General features: G+C 46.0%; 1 protein-coding gene across 1 annotated transcript in view; it reads left to right on the forward strand.

Annotated features, from left to right (window-relative positions):
- Positions 1-6,968: 6,968 nt before the first annotated feature.
- The window catches only part of LOC116989155 (disintegrin and metalloproteinase domain-containing protein 19-like), a 78,453-nt gene continuing 60,559 nt past the window's right edge, over positions 6,969-24,862 (forward strand). Inside the window, exons 1-6 of the mRNA XM_033046417.1 lie at positions 6,969-6,997; positions 10,434-10,512; positions 17,956-18,032; positions 20,447-20,474; positions 20,840-21,055; positions 23,523-23,588. Coding sequence (XP_032902308.1) covers positions 6,969-6,997; positions 10,434-10,512; positions 17,956-18,032; positions 20,447-20,474; positions 20,840-21,055; positions 23,523-23,588 — 495 coding nt within the window. The remainder of the gene's footprint in view (positions 6,998-10,433; positions 10,513-17,955; positions 18,033-20,446; positions 20,475-20,839; positions 21,056-23,522; positions 23,589-24,862) is intronic.

Genomic DNA, 24,862 nt, shown 5'->3' on the forward strand with positions numbered 1-24,862 from the left:
AGTCCCGCCATCCCAGGGATCAATCTCGTGAACCTACGCTGTACTGCCTCAATCACAAGGATGTCCTTCCTCAAATTAGGAGACCAAAACTGTACACAATACTCCAGATGCGGTCCTACCAGAGCCCTATACAACTGCAGAAGAACCTCTTTACTCCTATACTGAAATCCTCTTGTTATGAAGGCCAACATTCCATTAGCTTTCTTCACTGCCTGCTGTACCTGTAAGCCAACTTTCAGTGACTGGTGTACAAGGACGCCCAGGTCTCGCTGCACCTCCCCCTTACCTAACCTAACCCCATTGAGATAATAACCTGCCCCCTTGTTTTTGCCGCCAAAGTGGATAAACTCACATTGGTGAGGGATGGATAGGTGATGCCAGGGTTACTGCAGTAATATGTTTATGAAACAATCTTGTTCATTTATTAATGAGGGCCATTGGGGAGAGAGTGAATCAGCTCTCTACTTATTCTCCTGCAAACCATTGACACAAGGGATAATTAGAGTAGCTATTGAAGCTACCAGCACATCACTGGGATGTGGAAGGAAAAGCGAGCACCAGTGGGAAACCCTCATAGTCACAAGGAGAATGCGCAAACTTCATATCATCAGTACTGAAGGTGAGGATTGAGGCTGGGTTGCTGGGTGACAATAACTGTGCCCAGAGGATTAATATAGCCTCACCCTGTCAAAGATATTCCTTGTGCCCTATCCATCCATTCGCTCTGCTCTCAGTAGGTTGAAAATTTTAAAAAGCCAAACATGCTGGAAATCTGAAATAAAATAAAAATTACAGTAATACTCCAGGTTATGCAGCATCTGTTGGAAGAGAAACAAAATCAATATTTTAAGTTGAAACTCAATTTCCAATTTTGATGTGGGGTTTAGACCTGGAACATTGTTTTGCATTTCCCAGAGGCTGCATTGGACCTCATTGGTTTGCACCATAGTTTTTTTTTAGTGATAGGAATTGTGTCAAGTTCCCAGTTCTTAGAGCCCCATGAATGTCTATTATGATAGACTTTTTTTTAGTGATTTCTACTGTGAACGTCGATCCAAAATAATTATTTAGAAACTTTGATTGTGTTGGAGGCTTAAGGGACACCTGTTAGAAGTATATAAAATAATGAGAGACATAGACTAGATAGAAAATCTGAACCTTTTTCCCAGGGTAGAAAGACACGGTGGCGAGGCACAGTTGCTGCCTTACAGCGCCAGAGACCCGGGTTTGATCCTGACTACGAGGTGCTGTCTGTACAGAGTTAGTTTGTTCTCACCATGATTGCGTGGATTTCCCCAGGAGCTCCAGTTTCCTCCCACATTTTAATGACGTTCAGGATTGTAGGTTATTTGGTTTGGTTAAAAATGGTAAATTGTTCGCAGTGCGCTTATGTTAGTGGTAATGTGTGGGGATCGCTTGTCGGCGCAGTCTCAGTGGGCCGAAATGCCTGTTTCCGTGCTGTGTCTTCAAACTAAACTAAAGGACATACCTTAAAGGTGAGAAGAGCAAAGTTTAAAAGAGATGTGCAGGGGCAAGTTTAACACAAGTGAAACTTGGGGCAAGTGAAGGCAGATACAGTAGTGGCTTTTAGATAGGCACTGATATACATGCGATGCATATGATCAAGTACAGAGATTAGTTTAACTTGGCATCATGTGCCTGTGCTATTGTCCAATTCTAGGTTCTCAATTATTTCTCTTTTTCTGATCATTAATTACCTCAAAGATGCTAATGTTTACTTCAGCTAAACATTTCTTTTGTAGATAGAGTTATACAATACAATACAATACGGTTTATTTGGAGTTGAAGCTCATCCTATTTGTTTGTCTTTATATAGTTTCCTGACATTTCCCGAGACATTATTAGTCACTGTTAATGAAGGCTTCTTTTTCCTGAACAGAGCAACTATACTGATGAACTTGAAATCTTGGTGGAAATAGAAGAACATTATTTAACCCTGGACCTGCGAAGAAATCAGTGAGTAAAGAGATGTCTTGTCTATATCTGCAACATTTTGTGTCTGACTTAACAGAAATGTAGATCCTGCCTCACCTTTTAAGTTATGAGGTCAGAAGGGATAGTAGATTTAGGCCATTCGGCCCATCAAGCCTACTCCGCCATTCAATCATGGCTGATCTATCTCTCTCCCCTAACCCTAATTCTCCTGCCTTCTCCCCATTACCTCTGACACATGTACAAATCAAGAATCTATCTCTGCCTTAAAAATATCCACTGACGGCTTCCACAGCCTTCTGTGGCAAAGAATTCCACAGATTTACAACCCTCTTGACTAAAGACATTTCTCCTCATCTCCGTCCTAAAAGAACGTACTTTAATTCTGTGGCTATGACATCTAGTCCTAGACTCTCCCACTACTGTAAACATCCACTCCACTTCCACTCTATCCAAGCCTTTCACTATTCTGTATTTCAATGAGGTCCCTCCCCCTCATTCTTCTAAATTCCAGCAAATACAGTAGACAATAGATGCAGGAGTAGGCCATTCGGCCCTTCGAGCCAGCACCGCCATTCAATGTGATCATGGCTGATCATCAACAATCAGAACCGCATTCCTGCCTTCTCACCATATCCCCTGACTCCGCTATCTTTAAGAGCTCTATCTAACTCTCTTGAAATCATTCAGAGAATTGGCCTCCACTGCTTTCCGAGGCAGAGAATTCCACACATTCACAATTCTCTGGGTGAAAAGGTTTTTCCTCATCTCCGTTCTAAATGGCTTACCCCTTATTCTTAAACTGTGGCCCCTGGTTCTGGACTCCCCCAACATCAGGAACATGTTTCCTGCCTCTAACGTGTCCAATCCCTTAATAATCTTATGTTTCAATAAAATCCTCTCTTCCTTCTAAATTCCAGAGTATACAAGCCCAGCCGCTCCATTCTATCAACGTATGACAGTCCCGCCATCTCGGGAATTAACCATGTGAACCGACGCTGCACTCCCTCAATAGCAAGAATGTCTTTCCTCAAATTTGGAGACCAAAACTGCACACAATACTCCAGGTGTGGTCTCACTAGGGCCCCGTACAACTGCAGAAAGACCACTTTGCTCCTATACTCAACTCCTCTTAGATATAGATAGATATAATTTAATTGCCACACAACCAAGGTCGGTGGTATTTGGGTTGCCAGCAGCGGTGGACAGCGGACAGTAATAAAGAACACAACCACAATAAAAATTTTACACAAACATCCACCACAGCATTCATCACTGTGGTGGAAGGCACATAGCTTGGCCAGTCCTCCTCCATTTTCCCCCGTGGTCGGGACCACCACCCTCCACAGCCGTTGCTGCGAGCGTCCAGATGGTAAGGGACAAAGTCAAGGTGAGTCCAGGATCGGCTCTTCCCAACCAGAGACCGCGGCTTCAGGCTGGTGTAGGCCGCAGGCCGGCGGTCAAAGTTTTAAAGTACCTGCCGTGCCGCAGCCGGAAGCACCGCAGTCTGCAGGGCCGGCGGTCGAAGCTCCCCTCCAGGGTAGATGGTAAGTCCATGCCGCACCCGCGGTAGAAGACGGCCGCGGGCCGGCGGTGGAAGCTTCTTCTTCCCCCCGGGTCCTCCACGAGGGATCCCGGGCTGTAGACGCCGCACCAGCTGAAGTTCTGCAGACCGCGGCTTCAGGCTGCCGGCTGCCGCGGGCCAGCGTTAACGGAGCGCTCCCCTCCAGCGAGGTCTCACCCGCTCCGCGCCGAGAGTCCTCGCTGCGCCCGCCGCTGAAGCTCCAGGCGCGTCTCCGGGAAAGTTCGCGCCGATCCTTGCTGTTAGGCCACGGGGGAGGCGACCTGAAAAAATCGCCTCCATGGAAGAGGCGGCCGAAACCCCCCCACACCACCCCCCACACAATTTTTTTTTTTTTTTTTTTTTTTTTACGGTAAATTACAATAACACACAACACATATATCTTAATACATTTTTTGTACCGCTTCATTTTTTTTTTTTTTTTAAAGCTTTAAGAAAAAGATAGAAGTAAGGAAAGTAAAGAAAGTGCGCAAGAGTTGTGAAGTGCAGGAGAGTGTTGGGAAAAGAAAGCCCCTTAGAAAAGAAGTTAGAGAAGGAAGTAAAGTAAGAAAGTAGACCCTAGAAAAGAAAGAAAAAGAAAGTAAGGACAATCGCTCTATCAGAAAGACTACCAACCAAGAGTGTCCAACCAAGCCACCCCCCACACATAACACACAAAGAAACATTAAAAACATACTTTTAAACATACTAAAAAAAAACGGACACGCTGCCGACAGGCTGCTGCCAGTGCAGCGCCCCCTTTCTAGTCCTTGTTATGAAGGCCAACATGCTATTAGCTTTCTTCACTGCCTGCTGTACCTGCATGCTTACTTTCAGTGACTGATGAACAAGGACCCCCAGGGTCTCCATTTCCCAACTTGACACCATTCAGATAATAATCTGCCTTCCCGTTCTTGCCTCGAAAGTGGATAACTGTTGAAAAAAGACCAAGCTCTTACAAAGTGATTAGAATCCATTGTCTTTTATTAGCAACTCTGCAGAGGTAACTCAAAGAGCTTTCATCTCAGCATGCATAACTTGTTTAACAGTGAGAGAGAGAGAGCTCTCGAATAAGCCTGTGGGCGGAGCCACAGTGTGAGTGACACTAATCTACATCCTCCCTCTTAAGGAATTAAATGCAAATACAAAACTACTGACTATATAAAGCATACATAGCATATGGCAATAAACTGGAGGAAGTTCAAACATAGCCCGGGTACTTTACAGTGGGCTTACAATTACGACCAACACGTGTACGGTATAGTCCATCCATCACCGTGGACACAATCGGTGGTGAAATAGGTGTTGGAGATTGAAACGGCATTCCTGGTGACGAAACAGGAAAGATACAGGTGGAGGCGGCGTGGCCATAGGTGAAGTAACTGGTCAGAAACAGGTTGTCATGCTGGTGCAGTCGGGCCGATGCCGCTGGATGTGGATGGAAGTACACTTGTGCGGTCAGGATAGTACGGAGGTGGTGCTGGCTCATGCACAGGCAGGATATGTTGCCTATTATGTCTGTAGGTGCCGCCATCGGCCTTGACCAAGTATGAACGTGGCTATGGGGCAGTTCCAGAAATTACGCCGTTGCGGTCGTGACCTTTGTCGGTTTGCAGACGCACCACTTGCCCCTCGGCTAAACGTGGAAGTGGTCTGCTCGTTTTGTCATACCACCCTTTTTGAATGTGGCGCTTTTGCTGCAGCCTGGACTGGACCTCTGATGGTGGGACCACCTGCGGGACTAGTGCCTGATTCGCCACAGGCAATGTAGCTCGGGTCTGCCTTGACAACAGACGCTGAACAGGTGAACCCAAGATAGGGTCGAGAGAGATGTTGCGCAGGTCCAGGTACACATCTGATTTTGCTCTATGGGATCGTTCCATTAATTGTTTGGCACTCCTGACGGCACGTTCAGCCAGCCCATTCGACTGAGGATATTCAGGGCTGCTGATGATGTGACGAAAACCCCAGCGTGCAGCAAAGCCTTTGAAGTGCTGGCTGGTAAATTGACTGCCATTATCAGATGGCAGTTGACAAGGAGCTCCATGGTCTGAGAATTGGTGAGCCAGCTTTAGAACTACCCCGTGAGAAGTGGGACCACTAAGAAGATGTCAAAATAACTGGAATAGGAGTAAAAAAGAACCAGGTACTGCTTGCCAAGCCACTCAAATATGTCAGTAGCCACTGTAGACCACGGGAGGGCAGGAACCGGGTGTGAGAGAAGTAGTTGCTTTTGTTGATGAGGTGCCAAACTGTTGCACACTGCACAGGATTCCACTTTCTCATGAATGTAATCAGTCATGCCAGGCCAGTAAAACATGTTTTTTTGCTCGTAGGGCAGTTGCTTCTGCGCCTGGGTGTCCTGAATGGACAGCGTCAAAATACTTGCTGTGTAGAGAGGCAGGGACTACAGCCTTGTGGCCTTTTATGGTAATGCCATCTTGTAGTACTAGTTCATCACGGACGGCAAAGAAGGGCCGAACAGGAAGTGGTAGATTGTAATGCTTGTCAGGCCAACCGCGCTTAATGACGGAGGAGAGGGAATGTAACGTATCGTCAGCAGCAGTGTGGGTAACCAGGTCCTCCAAACAGGAGGAGGGAATAAAGGAAACAGTCATGACCACAAAACTGTCATCTGGTGAGGGCGGACCCACGCAGGTTTTTCGAGAAGCAGGCAGGAGGGTGTCAGCCAGGTGCATGTCCTTGCCACGTTTGTAGGTCAAAACAATGTCATACTTTTGAAGCTGTAGTAACATCCGTTGAAGGCGTCCTGGAGAGGCATGTATTGGTTTGTTCAAGATGCTGATCAGGGGTTGGTGGTTCTTTTCAATCTTGACTGTACTTCCCAAGATAAAGTCGTTAAACATCTTGCATGCGAAAACGACTGCAAGCAACTCCTTTTCAATCTGCGTAGCGTTGGCCCATGTCAGTCATGATGAGCGAAGCTTAGGCGACAGACCTGTTGCTGTTACCATCATCTTGAAGATAGGCTGCCCCTAAACCGTACTGTGAGGCGTCCCAAGTCAGTGTGACCGGTAATTTAGAATTAAAGTAGGTGAGAGTGGTGGCACAAGACATTTGCTGTTTAACAGTATCTGCTGTTGCTCATGCCAGGCCCAAATAGTGTCTTTATGGGTTAGCTGGTGCAGTGGGGCCGATATTTCACTGAAGTTAGGAATAAATTTTTCCAAGTTTACCATGCCAAGGATTCTCTGCAGGCTAAGCACGTCAGTTGACAGAAACTCTAAAACGTCTGAGATGTCTGCAGTGTGGTATGAAATATTCTGCCTTGAGCAAAACACCTCCCATTTCTTTATGCAAGAAATGTACTGCTTCTGGGTACTATCCCTCCAGGCTGCTGCAATTACATCCATAGTGCGATCTGATAGTCCTCTTCCGAGATATGGCCTTTTTAGAATCTGCAAATCAACAAATCAATACGATCATGTAAAGGATGACAATCACCAGATACAGGGTGCACAAGTAGGTTTTCTTGTCTTGGAATACCCATAAGAGGTTCTGTGACCATTTTTAGCACTAATGGGTACCATGGTTGTGTAGGCCAATCTGAGACCACCAACAATCCTGAAGCAGAATCTTGCTTGATCTTTTGTAGACACCTACTAATGAGACAAAAGGGAGGAAATGCATATAAAAACATTCCACCCCAATTTAGCGAGAATGCATCCACCGCTGTTGCACCTGGATCTGGTTCCCATAATTGGTGGTTCAGTCTAGATGCAAACAAGTCCATTTCTGGCATTCCAAATTTTTCAACAATTTTATTAAAAAATGTCATCCATTCCGTATTGTCATTAAATTTTCGTGACCTGGTGTCTGCAATTATATTGAATCTACCTGGTAGGTAGATTGCCGAAAGCCAAATGTTTCGAATAATACACCAGTGCCAGATAACGTTTGCCAATCTGTCACAAGACTTGATTCCACCCATGTGATTGACATATGCTACAGCCGTAGTGTTGTCAATCTGAACCTGCACGTGCAGATTTTGCACATTAGAACAATAAGCTTTAAGCCCATAAAATGTACTTAACAATTCTAGGTAGTTAATTCCATGTGCTTCGAGCAAAGGTACCTCTTCCATATTCCATCTACCTCCACAGCTGGTAATGGTATCAATAGCGCCCCAACCTAGCGCACTTGCATCAGTCTGTAGAATGATAGCAGGTGTTTCAACCAGAATTTTCCTGGAAGCATATGAGACACTCTTAATCCACCATTGTATATCAGCAATTGCTGTTGTTGGTAATTGCATGGGCCTATCAAAATGCCCCGAATGTCTTTTCAATGCCTGTACCTTTGCTCTCTGCAGTTGCTGATAATGCAGTGGACCGAACTGCACAGCTGGAAATGAAGCGATTAGTTTGCCACGTAAGCTCGCCACTTGCCTAATTGATGGTTGATGCTCTGTAATGAGTTTACTACAACCCTCAATTAACTGCAGCTTTTTATCCTTAGGTAAAGTCACTATCATGTGTTCTGAATCGATAGTGAACCCCAAGTAATCAATTGTTTTATTTGGAGACAACATTGATTTATCTGGATGTATTACAAAACCCAGCCTCTCAAATGTGAGCTTGACTTCTGACACTGATGCTTCTGTTGTAGCTTGAGTGTCACCCACAATTAAAATATCATCCAAATAAGCCATTACCAAATGGCCCTGGGTTCTTAGCAATGCTCGGACTGGTTTTAACAATTTTGTAAATAATCTAGGGGCTGAGGTTAACCATTAGGCAATGCTTTTAGCTGCCATTATTGATTCATCCAGTTAAATTTTAAATATCTTCGATCATTGCCATGCACAGCCACAGAGTAATATGCATCTTGCAGATCTATGCTGGCCATATAGCATTCTCTTGAAATTAGCTGCATAGCATTGGCAAAAGTCTCCATTTTTAAATGTTTATACTGTACAAAAGGGTTAAGACTTGTTAAATCAAGAATGATTCTACAACCACCATCCTTTTTTGCTCTAGGAAATATGCTAGATACAAATTGGTGGTTTTGGTAAACTGTCTTTTCAATAATCCCTTCCCTACTTAATATTTCAAGCCCTGCTTGAATGTTTCTATTCTCTTCTTTAGAGAAAACATGCGTTCGCTTAGGAACATGTTGAGTAGGAGGATATAAATGTGGGTAGAATTCAACTCTAAACCCCATAATACTGCACAGTATAAATGCATCAGATGTTATTTTTTGCCATTCTTTTAGGAAGAATTGTAAACTTCCCCCAATTTGCGCCTTTACTTTTTCCCCCTTTCTCCATAGTTTAAGACTTGCCTGTACTCAGCACATAGTCTCCACGGAAGAAAGTGGCCTGAAAGTGAAAGTAAAAGTACATACCTTCAGGTTTTTTCTTTCACTCACCGCCTGGAGGGCTCTGCTCCTCCCAACACGGTCACAGCCGCTATGTGTCTGACGATATGACGCGTGTGCGTCTGGACGGGGTCTTCACGTAGTCACTCACGTGACTTCGAAGTAAAATTCCATGTTCTGTCTTTTAGTAAAGAAGTAACTTCTTTAGCATATGCATTCAATGGGAAGCACGTTGAGGAAGTAGACTAAGCTGTCTCATATTGTAAAGAAGGAAACTGGGTGGAGCCAGCAATGGCTGTCTCGCCAACAGTCTGTCTGTCCCTTCCTCCTTTGTTGTTTAATAGTATGTGTTAAATGTATGTTTTAGTGTTCTTTAGCTTGTTTTATATGGGGGGTCGGGGGGGGGGGGGGGTGTTAGGGGGAAACTTTAAAAAAAATCTCTTACCTCGATGGAGATGCGATTTTTTTCTGTATCGTATCATCATGGAGTTGGCAGCCTCTGCTGGAGACCGACTTCAGGAGCTCCAACCGCGGGAGCCTGCAGGACTTACCATTACGGTGCTTGCGATCGTTGTCGGGGATCGACCTTGGAGCTCCAACCACGGGAGCCTGTGGACTTCAACATCGTGGAGTTCGCTGTCCCTGGTTAGAGACCGACTTCAGGGACTCCAAGCCACAGGAGCTTCGACCGCCCCGACGGATGATTCGACTGCCCCGACCGCGGGAGAATAAAGAGAGAAGAAGATTAGACTTTATTGTTTTAATGGCATGTTGGCCTTCATAACAAGAGGAGTTGAGTATAGGAGCACAGAGGTCCTTCTACAGTTGTACAGGGCCCTAGTGAGAGCACACCTGGAGTATTGTGTGCAGTTTTGGTCTCCAAATTTGAAGAAGGACATTCTTGCTATTGAGGGAGTGCAGCGTAGGTTCACGAGGTTAATTCCCGGGATGGTGGGACTGTCATATGTTGAAAGAATGGAGTGACTGGGCTTGTATACACTGGAATTTATAAGGATGAGAGGGGATCTTATTGAAACATATAAGATTATTAAGGGATTGGACATGCTAGAGGCAGGAAACATGTTCCCGATGTTGGGGGAGTCCAGAACCAGGGTCCACAGTTTAAGAATAAGGGGTAAGCCATTTAGAACGGAGATGAGGAAAAACCTTTTCGCCCAGAGAGTTGTGAATCTGTGGCATTCTCTGCCTCAGAAGGCAGTGGAGGCCAATTATCTGGATGCTTTCAAGAGAGAGCTAGATAGACCTCTTAAAGATAGCAGAGTCAAGGGATATGGTGAGAAGGCAGGAACGGGGCACTGATTGTGGATGACCAAATGGCCTACTCCTGCACCTATTGTCTATTGTCTTCCATCACATTGAGGGATGTGGAATCCGCTGTGGTGGATGTTTAAGTTAACTTTTATGTAGTTGTGTGTCTTGCTTTTTTTTTGTATGGTTGTATGGTAATTGGAATATTGGTACACGTGACAATAAAGAACTTTGAAACCTTTGAATGGAAATCAATGGTTAAAATGGCTGAAGGGCTTGCTTGCATAAAATCCACCTGTTTCGTTAACAGGTTCCTCATTCCAGAAAGGTTTCAGGTATCGTACTATGATGCTAATGGAACTTTGGCAACGGAAGAAAACAGCACCTTGGTGAGATAATACATTTAATTAAAACCACATTTTAGTTGGTTTTCCCTTGTTAGAAGGTTGCATATTTAATGATTATAAACAAACTTTGAAACTATTAATTGTTTTAATATTACATTAAAAACATCTATGAATTCCAGCAAACAAGCAAATTGTTACCCTTGTGTGTGAACTGTTTTCGTTTGTTTTAAATGTTTAAACTGCTACTGAAAGCAGCACTTCCTTTTATGAAGAATTTGTTTTTCTCAAATAGAAGGTTAGATTGCATGGGATCCAAAGTAAGATAGCTGTATGGATAGAAAATTGGCTTCATGGAAGGAAGCAGAGGATGATGGTGGAAGGAATGGGTGGCGTTTTGGGTTGAAGCCCTTCTTCAGACTGATGTTAGGGGAGCGGGTGGGACAGAGATAGAATGCGGTTGGACACAGTAAGACTGGTGGGAGAACTGGGAAGGGGGAGGGGGTGGAGAGAGAGGGAAAGCAAGGGCTATTTGAAGTTAGAGAAGTCAATGTTCATAACGCTGGGATGTAAGCTACCCAATCGAAATTTTTGCCTCACTCTGACAATGGAGAAGGCCAAGGACAAAAAAGTCAGATTTGGGAATGGGAGGGGGAGTAAAAATGCTGAGCATCTGGGAGATCAGGTAGGATAAGGCGGACTGAGTGGAGGTGTTCAGCGAAACGATCGTCGAGCCTGCGCTTGGTCTTTTTACCTAGTGAAGATGGTTGTCAAAAATTGCAGCAGGATCTTAATTGGAGAGTCTTTTGCCCAGAGTAGGGGAATTGAGAACCAGTAAGACATAGGTTTAAGGTGAGGGCTGAAAGATTTAATAGGAACCTGTGGGGTAAATTTTATACACAAAGAGTGGTGGATGTATGAATTCAGCTGCCAGTGGAGGTAGTGAAGGCAGGTACTGTCGCAACGTTTAAGTTACATTTAGATAGGTTTATAGTGCAGTGACTAGTGGGGTGCGCAAGGCTCAGTGTTGGGATTCAGTTATTTACAATATATATTTACGATTTAGACAAAGGAATTAAATGTAACATCTCCAAGTTTGCGGATGACACTAAGCTGGGTGGCAGCGTGAGCTGCGAGGAGCATGCTATAAGGCTGCAGGGTGACTTGGACAGGTTGGGTGAGTGGGCAGATGCAGTATAATGTGGATAAATGTGAGGTTATCCACTTTGGGGGCAAGAACAAGAAGGCAGGTTATTATCTGAATGTAGACATAAAGTAGACATAAAATGCTGGAGTAACGCAGCGGGACAGGCAGCATCTCTGGAGAGAAGGAATGGGTGACGTTTCGGGTCAAGACCCTTCTTCAGACATTATCTGAATGGTTATCTGAAAGGGATCACAGTTTAAGAATAAGTGGTTGGCCATTTAGGACTGAGATGAGGAAAAATGTTTTCATCCAGAGTGTTGTGAATCTGTGGAATTCTCTGCCACAGAGGCCAGTGGAGGCCAATTCACTGGATGTTTTCAAGAAAAAGTTAGATATTGCTCTTTGGGCTAACAGAATCTCGGGATATGGGGAGAAAGCAAGAACGTGGTACTGATTTTGGATGATCAGCCGTGATCATATTGAATGGTGGTGCTGGCTCGAAGGTCTGAATGGCCTACTCCTGCACCTAACTTCTGTGTTTCTATATAGGGATATGGGCTAAATGGAGGTAGGTGTGACTAGTGTAGATGGGGCAGCCTGGTTGATGTGGGCAAGGTAAGCTGAAGGGCCTGTTTCCACAATGTGTGACTCGATGATTAGTGACATCCATAATACCAGAACAGAGCCAGCAAAATTGAAAATAGCAGGTGAATAAGTCGTAGACACAAGGATACAAAGTGCTGGAGTAACTCAGTGCATCTGGCAGTATCTTTGGAGAACATGAATAAGCAATGCTTTAGTTTGGAATCTTTGGGGCATAGGTGGATACAGGTGAGGGAGGTTGGTTGGACAAAGGCCAGAGATGAAAAAGACAAAGATAGAGGAGAAAAGCAGTGAAATGTGAAGCCAAAGGAAAAGGATGTAAGTGTGTAGGTGAAAGGGGATGTGGGGGGAACCAGCATATGCAGTTCCTTGTTTCTACTTGGAGCTAATACTCTTCAAATCCTGCACCATCCCAAAATGTCAATACCTCACACTTAGACTAATGCAGCACAGAAACGGGCCCTTCAGCCCAACTCATCCATGACAACCAAGATGCCCATTTTGGGCATTTGCCTACGTTTAGCCCATATCCTTGCAAATGTTTCCTATCCATGTACCTGTCCAAGTGTCTTAAATGTTGTTATTGGATCTGTCTCAATTACCTCCTCTGGCAGTTTGTTCCATACACCCAGCACCCTCCTTGTGAAGACATTTCACCTCAGGTTCCTATTTAATCTTTTTCCTTATCTCCTTAAACATCTTGTGCAATTGTAACATAACATCCCAACTTCTATATTCAATACCCTAACTGGTGAAGGCGAATGTACCAAAAGCTTTCTTTACAATCCTATCCACCAATGCCGCCAGTTTCAGGGAATGGTGCACCTGTCTCCTAGATACTTTGCAGGGCCTGCCATTCACTGTGACGGTCCTGCTCTGGTTTGACTTCCCAAAATGCGAAACGCACATTAAACTACATTAGCCATTCATTAGCCCACTTACCCAACTAATGAAGATCTTGCTGTAATTTTTGATAACTAGCTTTTCGACAATACCACCCACTTTAGTGTCATCTGCAAACTTACTAATCATGTCTTGTACATTCTCATCCAAATCATAGATATAAACCACTAACAATAATGGGCCCAGCACTGATCCCTGATGCACACCACTAGTCACGGGCCTTCAGCTAACTTGATCAGATTAAACTCTTTCTGCCATTACTCCACCTACTCCGATAACTATTCAAAATCCCATTGTATGCCTTGACAGCCTTCTTCACTGCCCGCAACTCAATGAATGTTGATGTAATTTGCACCAATTTACTTACCAACTTAATTACAAATATTTCCAAGTCTATGTTGGAATATATTTCCAACATAGTATTCCAACTATATTTCCAAGTTCTATGTTCTGTTGTGCTGAAGCAACGCAAGAATTTAATTGTCCTATCAGGGACACATGATAATAAACTCACTTGAACTTGAACTTGAAGTTGTTTATATATATCACCATTAACAAGTCCCAACATAGATCCGTGGGGAACTCCACTGGTCACAGACTTCAGTCTGAATATTGTCCTTCTATCGCAATCCTCTGTCTTCTATCAGCAAACCAGTTCTGAATCCATACAACCAAGTCACTGTGGATCCCGTGCATCTTAATCTTCCGGGGTAACCTACCGGGGGGACTTTATCGAATACTTTACAAAATTCATGCAGACAACATTTTCTGCAGGGGTCGGTGCTGGGGCTGCTACTCTTCATGTTGTATATTAATGCTGTGGATGAGGGGATTGAAAACTTTGTGGCCAAGTCTGCAGATGATACAAATATAGGTAGAGGGGCAGGTAGTGTAGAGGAAGCAGGGACTCTGCAGAAGGACTTAGACAGGTTGGAAGAGTGAGGAGAGCAGTGGCAGATTGAATATAATGTGGAGTCATGCATTTTGGTAGTAGGAATAAAGGCGTAGAATATTTTCTAAATGGGGGGATCCAGAAATCGGAGGTGCAAAGAGACCTGGGAGTGCTGATGTAGCATTCCCAAAAAGTTAATTTGCAAGTTGAATCATTGGTAAGGAAGGCAAACGCAATGCTAGCATTTATTTCGAGAGGACTAGAATACAAAACTAGGGATGTAATGCCAAGGCACTTTACAGTGCTGGTCAGGCCGCATGTGGAGTATTGTGAGCAATTGTAGGCCCCACATCTGAGGAAGGATACGCTGACACAGGAGAAGGTCCAGAGAAGGTATACGTGAATGATCCCAGGAATGAATGTTAACATATGATGAACGTTTGACGGCACTGGGCCGTCACTCGCTGGAGTTTAGAAGGATGAAGGGAAACCTGTTTGAAACTTCCCTAATAGTGAAAGGCCTAGGTAAAGTGGATGTGAAGAGGATGTTTCACTAGTGGGAGAGTCTCAGACCAGAGGTCATAGCCTCCGAATTAAAGGTTCCTTTAGGAAGGAGATGAGGAATTTCTATCATCAGAGGATGGTGAATCTGTGGAATTCATAGCCACACAAGGCTGTGGAGACCGTCAGTGGATATATTTAAGGCAGAGATATGGGGAGAAGGCAGGAGAATGGGGTTAGTAGGGAGAGATAGATCAGCCATGATTGTATGGCAGAGTAGACGATTAGGGCCGAATGGCCTAATTCTGCTCCTGTTGCTTATTTACCTCATCAATCGTCCTCATCACCTCAAAAAGCTTAATCACGTTAGTTACACATCATCTGTCATGGTCATGGAACAGAAAACATTACAGCACAGGAACAATGCCTGTGCCAAACAATGCCAAGACCAACTCTTATCTGCCTGCACATAAACCATATCCCTCCATTCCCTGCAAATCAAAGGAAGGACATGATTGCCATAGAGGGAGTGCAGAGAAGGTTCACCAGACTGATTCCTGGGATGTCAGGACTTTCTTATGAAGAAAGACTGGATAGACTCGGATTGTACTCGCTAGAATTTAGGAGATTGAGGGGGGATCTTATAGAAACTTACAAAATTCTTAAGGGATTGGACAGGCTAGATGCAGGAAGATTGTTCCCGATGTTGGGGAAGTCCAGGACAAGGGGTCACAGCTTAAGGATAGAGGGGAAATCCTTTAGAACCGAGATGAGAAGAACATTTTTCACGCAGAGAGTGGTGAATCTCCGGAACTCTCTGCCACAGAAGGTAGTTGAGGCCAGTTCATTGGCTATATTTAAGAGGGAGTTATATGTGGCCCTTGTGGCTAGAGGGATCAGTACGGGATACTGAGTTGGATGATCAGCCATGGTCATATTGAATGGCGGTGCAGGCTCGAAGGGCTGAATGGCCTACTCCTGCACCTATTTCCTATGTTTCTATATCCATGTGCCGATCTAAAAGCCTCTTAAATGGCACCACCCTATCCTTGGCAGCACGCTCCAGGCACTCACCACCTTTTGTGTCAAAAAACAACTAATTTCTACCATTTGCAGGTCAGAGTCTTTGTTCATTTAATGACGTTCTTCACTTTGTTTATTCAATTTTTATCTGTTCTTGCTTTGGAAGTTTCTGAAACTGGCACGTGGTATTGACACGCGGCTCCTGCTGTTCACTGTATATTTTTGACATTGCTGTTAGAATGCTTTGGAAAGTTGAAGTTCATGGTCAGGTCACAATCACAATCACAGTAATATTTTATTAGCCAAGTATGTTTTGCAACACACGAGGAATTTCATTTGATTAGATTTTTTAGATTAGATTAGATAGCCTTTATTGTCATTCAGACCGAAGTCTGAACGAAATTGAAGCAGTCATACATACAATCCAATACAATAAAAAACAACAATAAACACATATTAACATCCACCACAGTGAGTCCACCCAGCATCTCCTCACTGTGATGGAGGCAAAAGTCTTAGGTCTCCAGTCTCTTCCCTCCTCTTCTCCCTCTGCGTTGAGGCGATACCCCCCGGGCGATGTTACAACTGTCCAGCGGCTCAAACACCGCGGCCCGGGGTGGTCGAAGCTGCCGCCCACCAGTCCTGCTGACGCAGCCGCTGGCCCGCGGCCGAACCCCGGACTCAGGCCACCGCCGCCAGAACACCGTCCCAGCCACCGGAGCACCGTTCCAGCCCCGAGCCGGTCGCCCTCACGTGAGTACCGTTACCGTCTCAGCCTCGCGCCAGGCCGCCCCTACATGGACGCCGCTCTTCCCTCGGGCTGGGCCACCCCGACATGGGCGCCGCTCCTCCCTCGGGCTGGGCCGCCCCGACATGGGCGCCGCTCCTCCCTCGGGCTGGGCCGCCCCGACATGGGCGCCGCTCCTCCCTCGGGCTGGGCCGCCCCGACATGGGCGCCGCTCCTCCCTCGGGCTGGGAGCGCCGACATGGGCGCCGCTCCTCCCTCGGACTGGGCCGCCCCGACATGGGCGCCGCTCCTCCCTCGGGCTGGGCCGCCCCGACATGGGCGCCGCTCCTCCCTCGGGCTGGGCCGCCCCGACATGGGCGCCGCTCCTCCCTCGGGCTGGGAACGCCGTACCTCCCCGAGCTCAGCCACTCCGACGGGAGCACCGTTCCTTCCTCGGGCCGGCCGCCCTCCCGGGAGCGTCACAGCCACTCACGAAAGCACTGTTCCAGCCCCGAGCCGGGCCATCCTCATGGGAGCGAGCCCAGTGCGAGTCCTGGCGGGCTCTGCCTCCTGAGCCTCGAGGTCGCCAGCTCCGCCATTAGGCCTCAGCGCAGACGGAGGCGGAGAAGGGGAATACGACAAAAAAGTCGCATTCCCCCCAGGGAGAGACAGCAAGCCCCGTTTCAACCCCCCCCAAAACAGAAACTAAAAACCAAAACTAGACTAACCAAAACGAAAATAAATAACACAAAAAACACAAAACAAACAGGACTGCCGGAGAGCCGCTGCAGCCAGAGACGCGCCGCCGCCTAGTCAGTCATACAAATAAAAATCAACGGAACACACAAAACATATTTTAACATAAACATCCATCACAGAGACTCCTCCACATTCCTCTCTGTGATGGAAGGCGAAAAAAAGCTCAATCTCTTCCCTTTGCTTTCCCGCGGCCGGGGGCCTCGAACCCTCCGTTGACGGGATGATCTTGACTCCCGTAGCCAGCGGCGTTTGGGCCCTCTGTGTCGAGGTGATCAGCTCCTCCATCGGGGGGATTGTCAGCTACCCCGCGCCGGTCGATCGATCCTCTCGTCGGTGCTGGTTGAACCTTCCGCGACGTTGGAGCTCACGACATCCACGGCCTCTCCCGAGACTGAGAGCACCCGATGGAAAGACCGCAGGCCGCGGTTGGAGCGATATCAGGCAAGGGATCGATCTAATGTAAGTCCACAGCCTGCAGTGGGGCCCAAGGTCAGTCCGAGGAGGCCTCCAGCTCCATTGATGGTAGGCCACAGCGAGAATGCCATCCGAAAATTAATCGCATCCCCGGCAAGGTAAGAAACTGAAAAAAAAAGTTTCCCCCGACCCTTCCCCCTTCCCCCTTCCCCCACATAAAACAAACTGGAAAACATTTACACAGACTTTAAACACACACTACAATTTTTTTTTTAAGTAAAAAAAACATACAGACTGGCGGGGCTGCCAATCGTAAGGCGCCCCTGGTTCCTCCCACTGTCCAAAGACATGCAGGTTTGTCTGTGTTAATGTCAGAAAATTCAATTTTGTAGCTAAATGCGCAGGTTTGTTCATGTTTGGCTTGAACACAATGGGTAAGATGGCCACCTGCTGATTTAAATTTCTATTTTCCCCAAAACACTACAGCTTCTTTAAAATATTTAAATGTTTTCTCTTTAGAATCGATGTTATTATGAGGGGACGGTGCGAGGATATTTTGGTTCCCAAGTCGCAGCAAGTATATGTTCAGGACTCAGGTGAATATTAACTAATTCATGAAACTTTATTGTGTTGATGCCGCATATCAAACACCCGTTTACACTAATCCCATTTTATTCTACCCTCATTCCAATCAACACTCCACAGATTCTACCACTCAGCTACACACTGGAGCAAATTTAGAGTGGTCCATCAACCTACCAACCCCCATATAGTTGTGGTGTGGCAGGACACCAAAGCACCCAGAGGAAATCCCAGGATAGGACTAGGGGAAAATAATTGTTCAGCACAGACTTGAAGGGCCGAGATAGCCTGTTTCCGTGCTGCAATTGTTATATGGTTATATATAAATCCATGCAGTCACAGGAAGAATGTGTAAACTCCTCACAGACAGCACTGGGATTCAGTATTGAATCTGGCTCACTCGAGCTGTGAGGTAGTAAGCCTACTAGCTGTGCCACGGTGCAACTCTTAAACATAAAGTACATAACAAATGCTCAAATGTTTGGAATGGGCCAGTAGGGTTTTAAACATATTACTTGAGCCAGGGCACATCATTGAATGTTTCTCTGAACACTTGTACTCACTTGTACTGGCGTTCCGGCGGCGGCCCGACTTCGGGGCTGTGGCGGCGTTCCGGCGGCGGCCCGACTTCGGGGCTGTGGCGACGTTATGGCGTTCCGGCGGCAGCCCGACTTCGGGGCTGTGACCGCGTTCCGGTGGCGGCCCGACTTCGGGGCTGTGGCGGCGTTCCGGCGGCAACGACCCGACATCGGGGCTGTGGCGGCATTCCGGCAGCGGTGACCCGACTTCCGAGCCTCGGAGGCTCGGCCGCGGGCCCAGTGGACGACATCGTCGTGAGGTCGCAGGTCATAGGTTGGTGACCTGTTTTTCCGGAGCTCCTGCAACAACAACAACAACAATAATCCCTGTCACCCCTACTAGTCAAGCATCTATCTATCTCTGCCTTAAAAATATCTATTCACTTGGCCGCCACAGCCTTCTGTCGCAATGAATTCGACAGATTCACCACCCTCTGATTAAAGAAATTCCTCCTCATCTCCTAAAGGATTCTCTAATGTTCCATAGAACTGCTGGAAGGGAAGTTCAAGTTCACATTTATTGTCACATGCACCAATTGGTACAGTGAAATGTGAGTTACCACCTGTGTTCTCCATTCTGGATGCCAAAAGTTTGTTTTGGCAGATCCCACTGGGCCCTGACTCGTCCAACCTCACCACGTTCGGCACCCCCTTCGGCCGCTACAAATTCCTGAGAATGCCCTTCGGCATCAACTCTGCCAGCGAGGTTTTCCAGCGCACAATGGAACAATTGTTTGCGGGGTATCCATGCGCCGTCATTGTCGATGACATTCTCGTTGCCGGACACGACGTGGCTGAGCATGATGCCAATCTAAAAAGAGTACTAGACCATGCTAAAGGCATTCATCTCAAGCTCAACCCCCTGAAATGCAGATTTCGGGTCACAGAGGTTAACTATGTCGGCCATGTTTTCACCAGTGAAGGTCTCAGGACGAGATTATAATCAAGGGCCATAAAGCAGTCATCCCAGCCGTTCTTCGGGACAAGTAAAACAATGCCATCCGCAGGGGCCACCCCGGTGTGGAGGCAACCTTACAACAGGCGCAGAGCAGGATGCCCAAAGCTGAACACAATACTCCAACTGTGGCCTCACCTGCGCCTGTGGAACTGTAACGTCTCCCGATAGCCCAGACCCTCTAGCCCTGGGAACATCCTGAGCTACAGGGAGAGGTTGGGCAGGCTAGGACTGTATTCTTTGGAGTGCATGAGGATGAGGGATGATCTAATGGAGGTGTATAAGATCATGAGGGGAATAGTTAGGTTAGATGCACAGTCTTTTACCTAGAGGAGGGGAATCAAAAACTAGAGGACATAGGTTTAAGGTGAGAGGGGCAAGATTCAGTAGTAATCTGAGAGGCAACCTTTCCACAGAGGTTTGCGGTATATTGAAAGAGCTGCCAGAGGAAATTGTTGAGGCAGTTACCTCAACAATGTTTAAAAGACATTGAGACAGGTACATGGATAGGAAAGGATTCGAGGGATATGGGCCAAGATGGGACTGGGTAAGATTAACTTTAGTGCTGTTCATTGCTCCCCTATCCTGTCACATCTTAAATCTAATGTACATTCTCTGTTTCCCAGTACTGCAAGGAGTCTTTGGTGTGAAATATGAACTTTAATTTAGAAGGCTTCCAAGATGGCGCTCAACCCAGTTGACTATTTACGTGCTAGCCACAGAATCAGATCTACAATCACACTTTACATTCGTTCCGCACTCTTAAATCTCTGCACTGTAAATGGCTTGATTGTAATCATGTATTGTCTTTCTGCTGACCGGATAGAACGCAACAAAGCTTTTCACTGTACCTCGGTACACATGACAGTTAACTAAACCGATTTTCTTTCCACAGATACTTCCTGACTTGCTACGTGTTTCCAGTATTTTCTGTTTTAATTTCAAACTTTGAGAGTGTCCTGTCTTTAGATTTTCAAGTACCTGCGCATGTTGTTGTGCACTCTCATCAAGAAACATCAGTTCTGTACATTTATTACTTAACTGCCACATTATCTTTTCTTACCTTAAACCACCTGAACACAAGACCAGGGAGAAATAACGTACAATATTTATTTATTGACATTTGCATCAAGAGTGCTTGTCACTCTTTTGTTTTTAAAGATCTCTTGAGGATGGAGGTGGCGACAATGGTGATGTTTGAGCCGTCAAAATAGCTGTGTGTTTGCAGTAAGTGAGAGTCCTTGGTGGGACTACAAGTTGCTAAATGTCCTCTGTGGCATTATTCCAGTTAGTGTCCAAAAGAGAGCTAATCCTCATCTTTTTCTCTTTTGTTGGAGTCAGTGCTCTAATTATTCTTACGAATGAGAGTTATGTTATTGAGCATCTTGAGGGAGATGTACATGGTTACCACCTGGCATTTAAATCTGAGCATGTGAAGTTAAAGGAGAAGAAGTGCAGCAGCAGCAGGCACCTAACTGCAGAACGTACTCAACGGCCAGTTCGGGTAAGCATTGTACCTTGTGTTGTTATCCTGTAGCAGATTAATAGTGGACCTATCCTCTAAAGGACTTGACTTTGTATGCTCTTTAGGTTGCTTATTATTTCATATATTTAATTTAAAGTAATGCAGGGAGACAGAGGGCCGTAAAATGAGCGCAGAAGCAAAAGGTGGAAGGGAGAAAAGAAAAACAAACCTGAAAGCTTTGTGCCTTAATGCGAGGAGCATTCGTAATGTGGATGAATTGAATACGCAGTTAGTTAACGGATATGATATAGTTGGGATTTCGAAGACATGGATCCAGGGTGACCAAGGCTGGGAGCTATACATGCAGTGGTATTCAATATTCAGGAAGGATAGGCAGAAAGGAAGAGGAAGTGGGATGGCATTGCTGGTTAAAGAGGAGATGAATACAATAGCAAGGAGAGACATTAGCTTGGATCCTGTAGAATCGGTTTGGGTAGAACTGTGAAATAGCCAACGGCAGAAAACAGTTGTTGGAGTTGTATACAGACCACCAAACAGCAGTAGGGAGGTTGGGGATAGCATCAAGCAGGAAATTAGGGATGCGTGTAGCAAAGGTACAGCAGTTATCATGGGTGACTTTAATCTACATTTAGATTGGGCCAACCAAATTGGTAGCAACACTGAGGAGGAGGATTTCCTGGAGGGTATACAGGATGGTTTTTTAAGCCAGTATGTAGAGGAACCGATTAGACGGCAGGCCATCCTAGACTGGATATTGTGTAATGAGGAAGGATTGGTTAGCAATCTTGTTATGCAAAGCCCCTTGGGCAACAGTGACCATATTATGGTGGAATTCTGCATTAGAATGGAGAGTGACACGGTTAATTCAGAGACGAGGGTCCTGAGCTTAAAGACAGGACACTTTGATGGTATTTGATGGGAATTGGCTAGGATAGACTGGCAAGTTATACTTACAGGGTTGATGGTGGAGATGCAACGGCAAAGCTTTAAAGATTGCATTGATGAACTACAACAATTGTTCATCCCTGTCTGGCATAAAAATAAAACCGGGAAGGCGGCTCCACTGTGGCTAACGAGAGAAATTAGGGATAATGTTAAATCCAAGGAAGAGGCATATAAATTGGCCAAAGGAAGCAGCAAACTGGAGGACTGGGAGAAATTTAGAATTCAATTAAGAGGGGGGAAATAGAGCATGAAAGAAAGCTTGTGGGGAATATAATAACTGACTAAAAGCTTTTTTAGATAAGTGAAGAGGAAAAAAATGAGTGAAGACATATTTATGGGCCTATCCACTTAGGCGACTTTTTAGTGACTGCATGAGACTATGCGGTCGCCACATGTTCGCGGGTGGTTGCCGTGGAGTCGCTTTCGTGGTCGTGAGGAGTTCCCGCATTCTAGGACCTAGTCGCGGCCTCATTATGGTCACAGCGATTTTTGGAACATGTTGAAAAATTAGCGGCGACCAGAATGAAGAGTAGCGAGAATTCTCGTGCCGTAGGTGCAGTGGTAGTGGGTTGCCAGGAGGTCGAAGGTTGTCGTAGGTTGTGGCCGGTGCTGACCAGTGAAACTAATTGGTTAATTGGGGAAAAAAACGTAGGCAGTAGTTTTCAGAACCAAGGAAACCGACTGGTAATGTTAAATGTCCGCCAAGCTTCACAGTCGTGTCGTTTCTTAAAAGTTGTCTCCACTCCTTCTGCCGCAACTCCCCCCTTCTCCCCTCCTGTTTTAAAGGGCTTACGTGGCCCTTCCCGTATACTGTGCTTTCACCGTCTTAATTACATCGCCAACCTTCCTGTTCATCGCTGTGTGTGTCTGTATCACATTGGCTTTGCACCATGTGAATTTCACTCAGACAGCGCTCCCCCCGCTTGCCCTGTCCCCCGCCTGCATAATGGGCTTGTGAAGAAAGTGATGTGGTGTGTTTGTTCCCCTCTGACAGCCGTCGTTCCAGTCGCCGTTTTTTCAGGCGACTTAATAGTCGCTGGCAGTCGCCTGAAAAATCGCCTAAGTGGGACAGTCAGAAACAGGTGAATTTATAATGGGAAACAAGGAAATGGCAGACCAGTTAAACAAGTACTTTGGTTCAATCTTCACTAAATAGGACACAAACACCCAGAAATACAAGGGGACCGAGGATCTAGTGGGAGGGAGGAACTGAAAGGAATCCACATAAGTCATGAAATGGTGTTGGGGAAACTGTTGGGACTGAAGGCAGAAGGTGGCCCTAGAAATCGTGGATGCATTGGGGATCATTTTCCAATGTAAACAAGGACATGCTGGTGCACCATGTGAGCTGGGAATGGCATCAGAGGCCATAGCTGGAAGCGGTTGGGGAGGCGATGAGAACGGATGGTGGCGAGGGCAGATCAGTCCAACATAACCAAAATCTGTTAGAAAGAAGTCCGTTCAAATGATGTTTTACAGTTCATTTGTTCCTGATGAGGTCTCAGTATTCTCTACTCAAAATGTAAATGTTCTTTTTCAGTTGAAAAGGTCCCTTGGGTCAGAAATGAAGTACTTGGAGTTGGTCCTTGTGGCAGACAGAGTAGAGGTGAGTAGAAAGAAGGAACTGCTGATGTTGAGTCACAAAACAAGACACAAGGTGCTGGAGTAACTCAGCGGCTCAAGCAGGATCTCCAGTCAACATGGATGGGGATCGGGTTGGAACCTTCTTCAGACTGATTGTGTGGGGGGGAAGAAAGCTGTAAGAAAGGAGGGTCAGGACAAAGCAGGTAATAAATGAACAGGCAGATGGTTGGACAAATGCCATAGATGAAAAGTCAGAAGGTGTGAGGCAAAAGATCATGTGATAAGATTAGAATTAGGCCATTCGGCCCATCATGTCTACTCTGCCATTCAATCATTGCTGATCTATCTCTCCCTCTGAATCCCATTCTCCTGCCTTCTCCCCAGAACCTCTGACACCCGTACTAATTAAGAATCTATCGATCTCAGCCTTTAAAATATCCACTGCCTCGACCTCCACATCCTTACATAGAAACATAAAAAATAGGTGCAGGTGGAGGCCATTCGGCCCTTCGAGCCAGCACCACCTTTCATTGTGATCATGGCTGATCGTCCCCCATCAATAACCCGTGCCTGCCTTCTCCCCATATCCCTTGACTCCACCAGCACCTAGAGCTCCATCTAACTCTCTCTTAAACCCATCCAGTGACTTAGCCTCCACTGCCCTCTGTGGCAGGGAATTCCATAAATTCACAACTCTCTGGGAGAAAAAGTTTTTTCTCACCTCAGTCTTAAATGACCTCCCCTTTATTCTAAGAATGTGGCACCTGGTTCTGGACTCGCCCCACATTGGGAACATTTTTCCTGCATCTAGCTTGTCTAGTCCTTTTATAATTTTATATGTTTCTATAAGATATCCCCTCATCCTTCTAAACTCCAGTGAATACAAGCCTAGTCTTTTCAATCTTTCCTCATATGACAGTCCCGCCGTCCCAGGGATCAATCTCGTGAACCTACGCTGCACTGCCTCAATCACTGTACACAATACTCCAGATGTGGTCTCACCAGAGCCCTATACAACTGCCGAAGAACCTCTTTACTCCTATACTGAAATCCTCTTGTTATGAAGGCCAACATTCCATTAGCTTTCTTCACTGCCTGCTGTACCTGCACGCCAACTTTCAGTGACCGGTGTACAAGGACGCCCAGGTCTTGCTGCACCTCCCCCTAGGTTTGCCTTCTGTGGCAAACATAGAAAAATAGGTGCAGGATTAGGTCATTCGGCCCTTCGAGCCATCACAGCCATTCAATATAATCATGGCTGATCATCTAAAATCAGTACCCGTTCCTGCTTTTTGT

Source organism: Amblyraja radiata, chromosome 1, assembly GCF_010909765.2.
Source record: "Amblyraja radiata isolate CabotCenter1 chromosome 1, sAmbRad1.1.pri, whole genome shotgun sequence".
NCBI lineage: Eukaryota > Metazoa > Chordata > Chondrichthyes > Rajiformes > Rajidae > Amblyraja > Amblyraja radiata.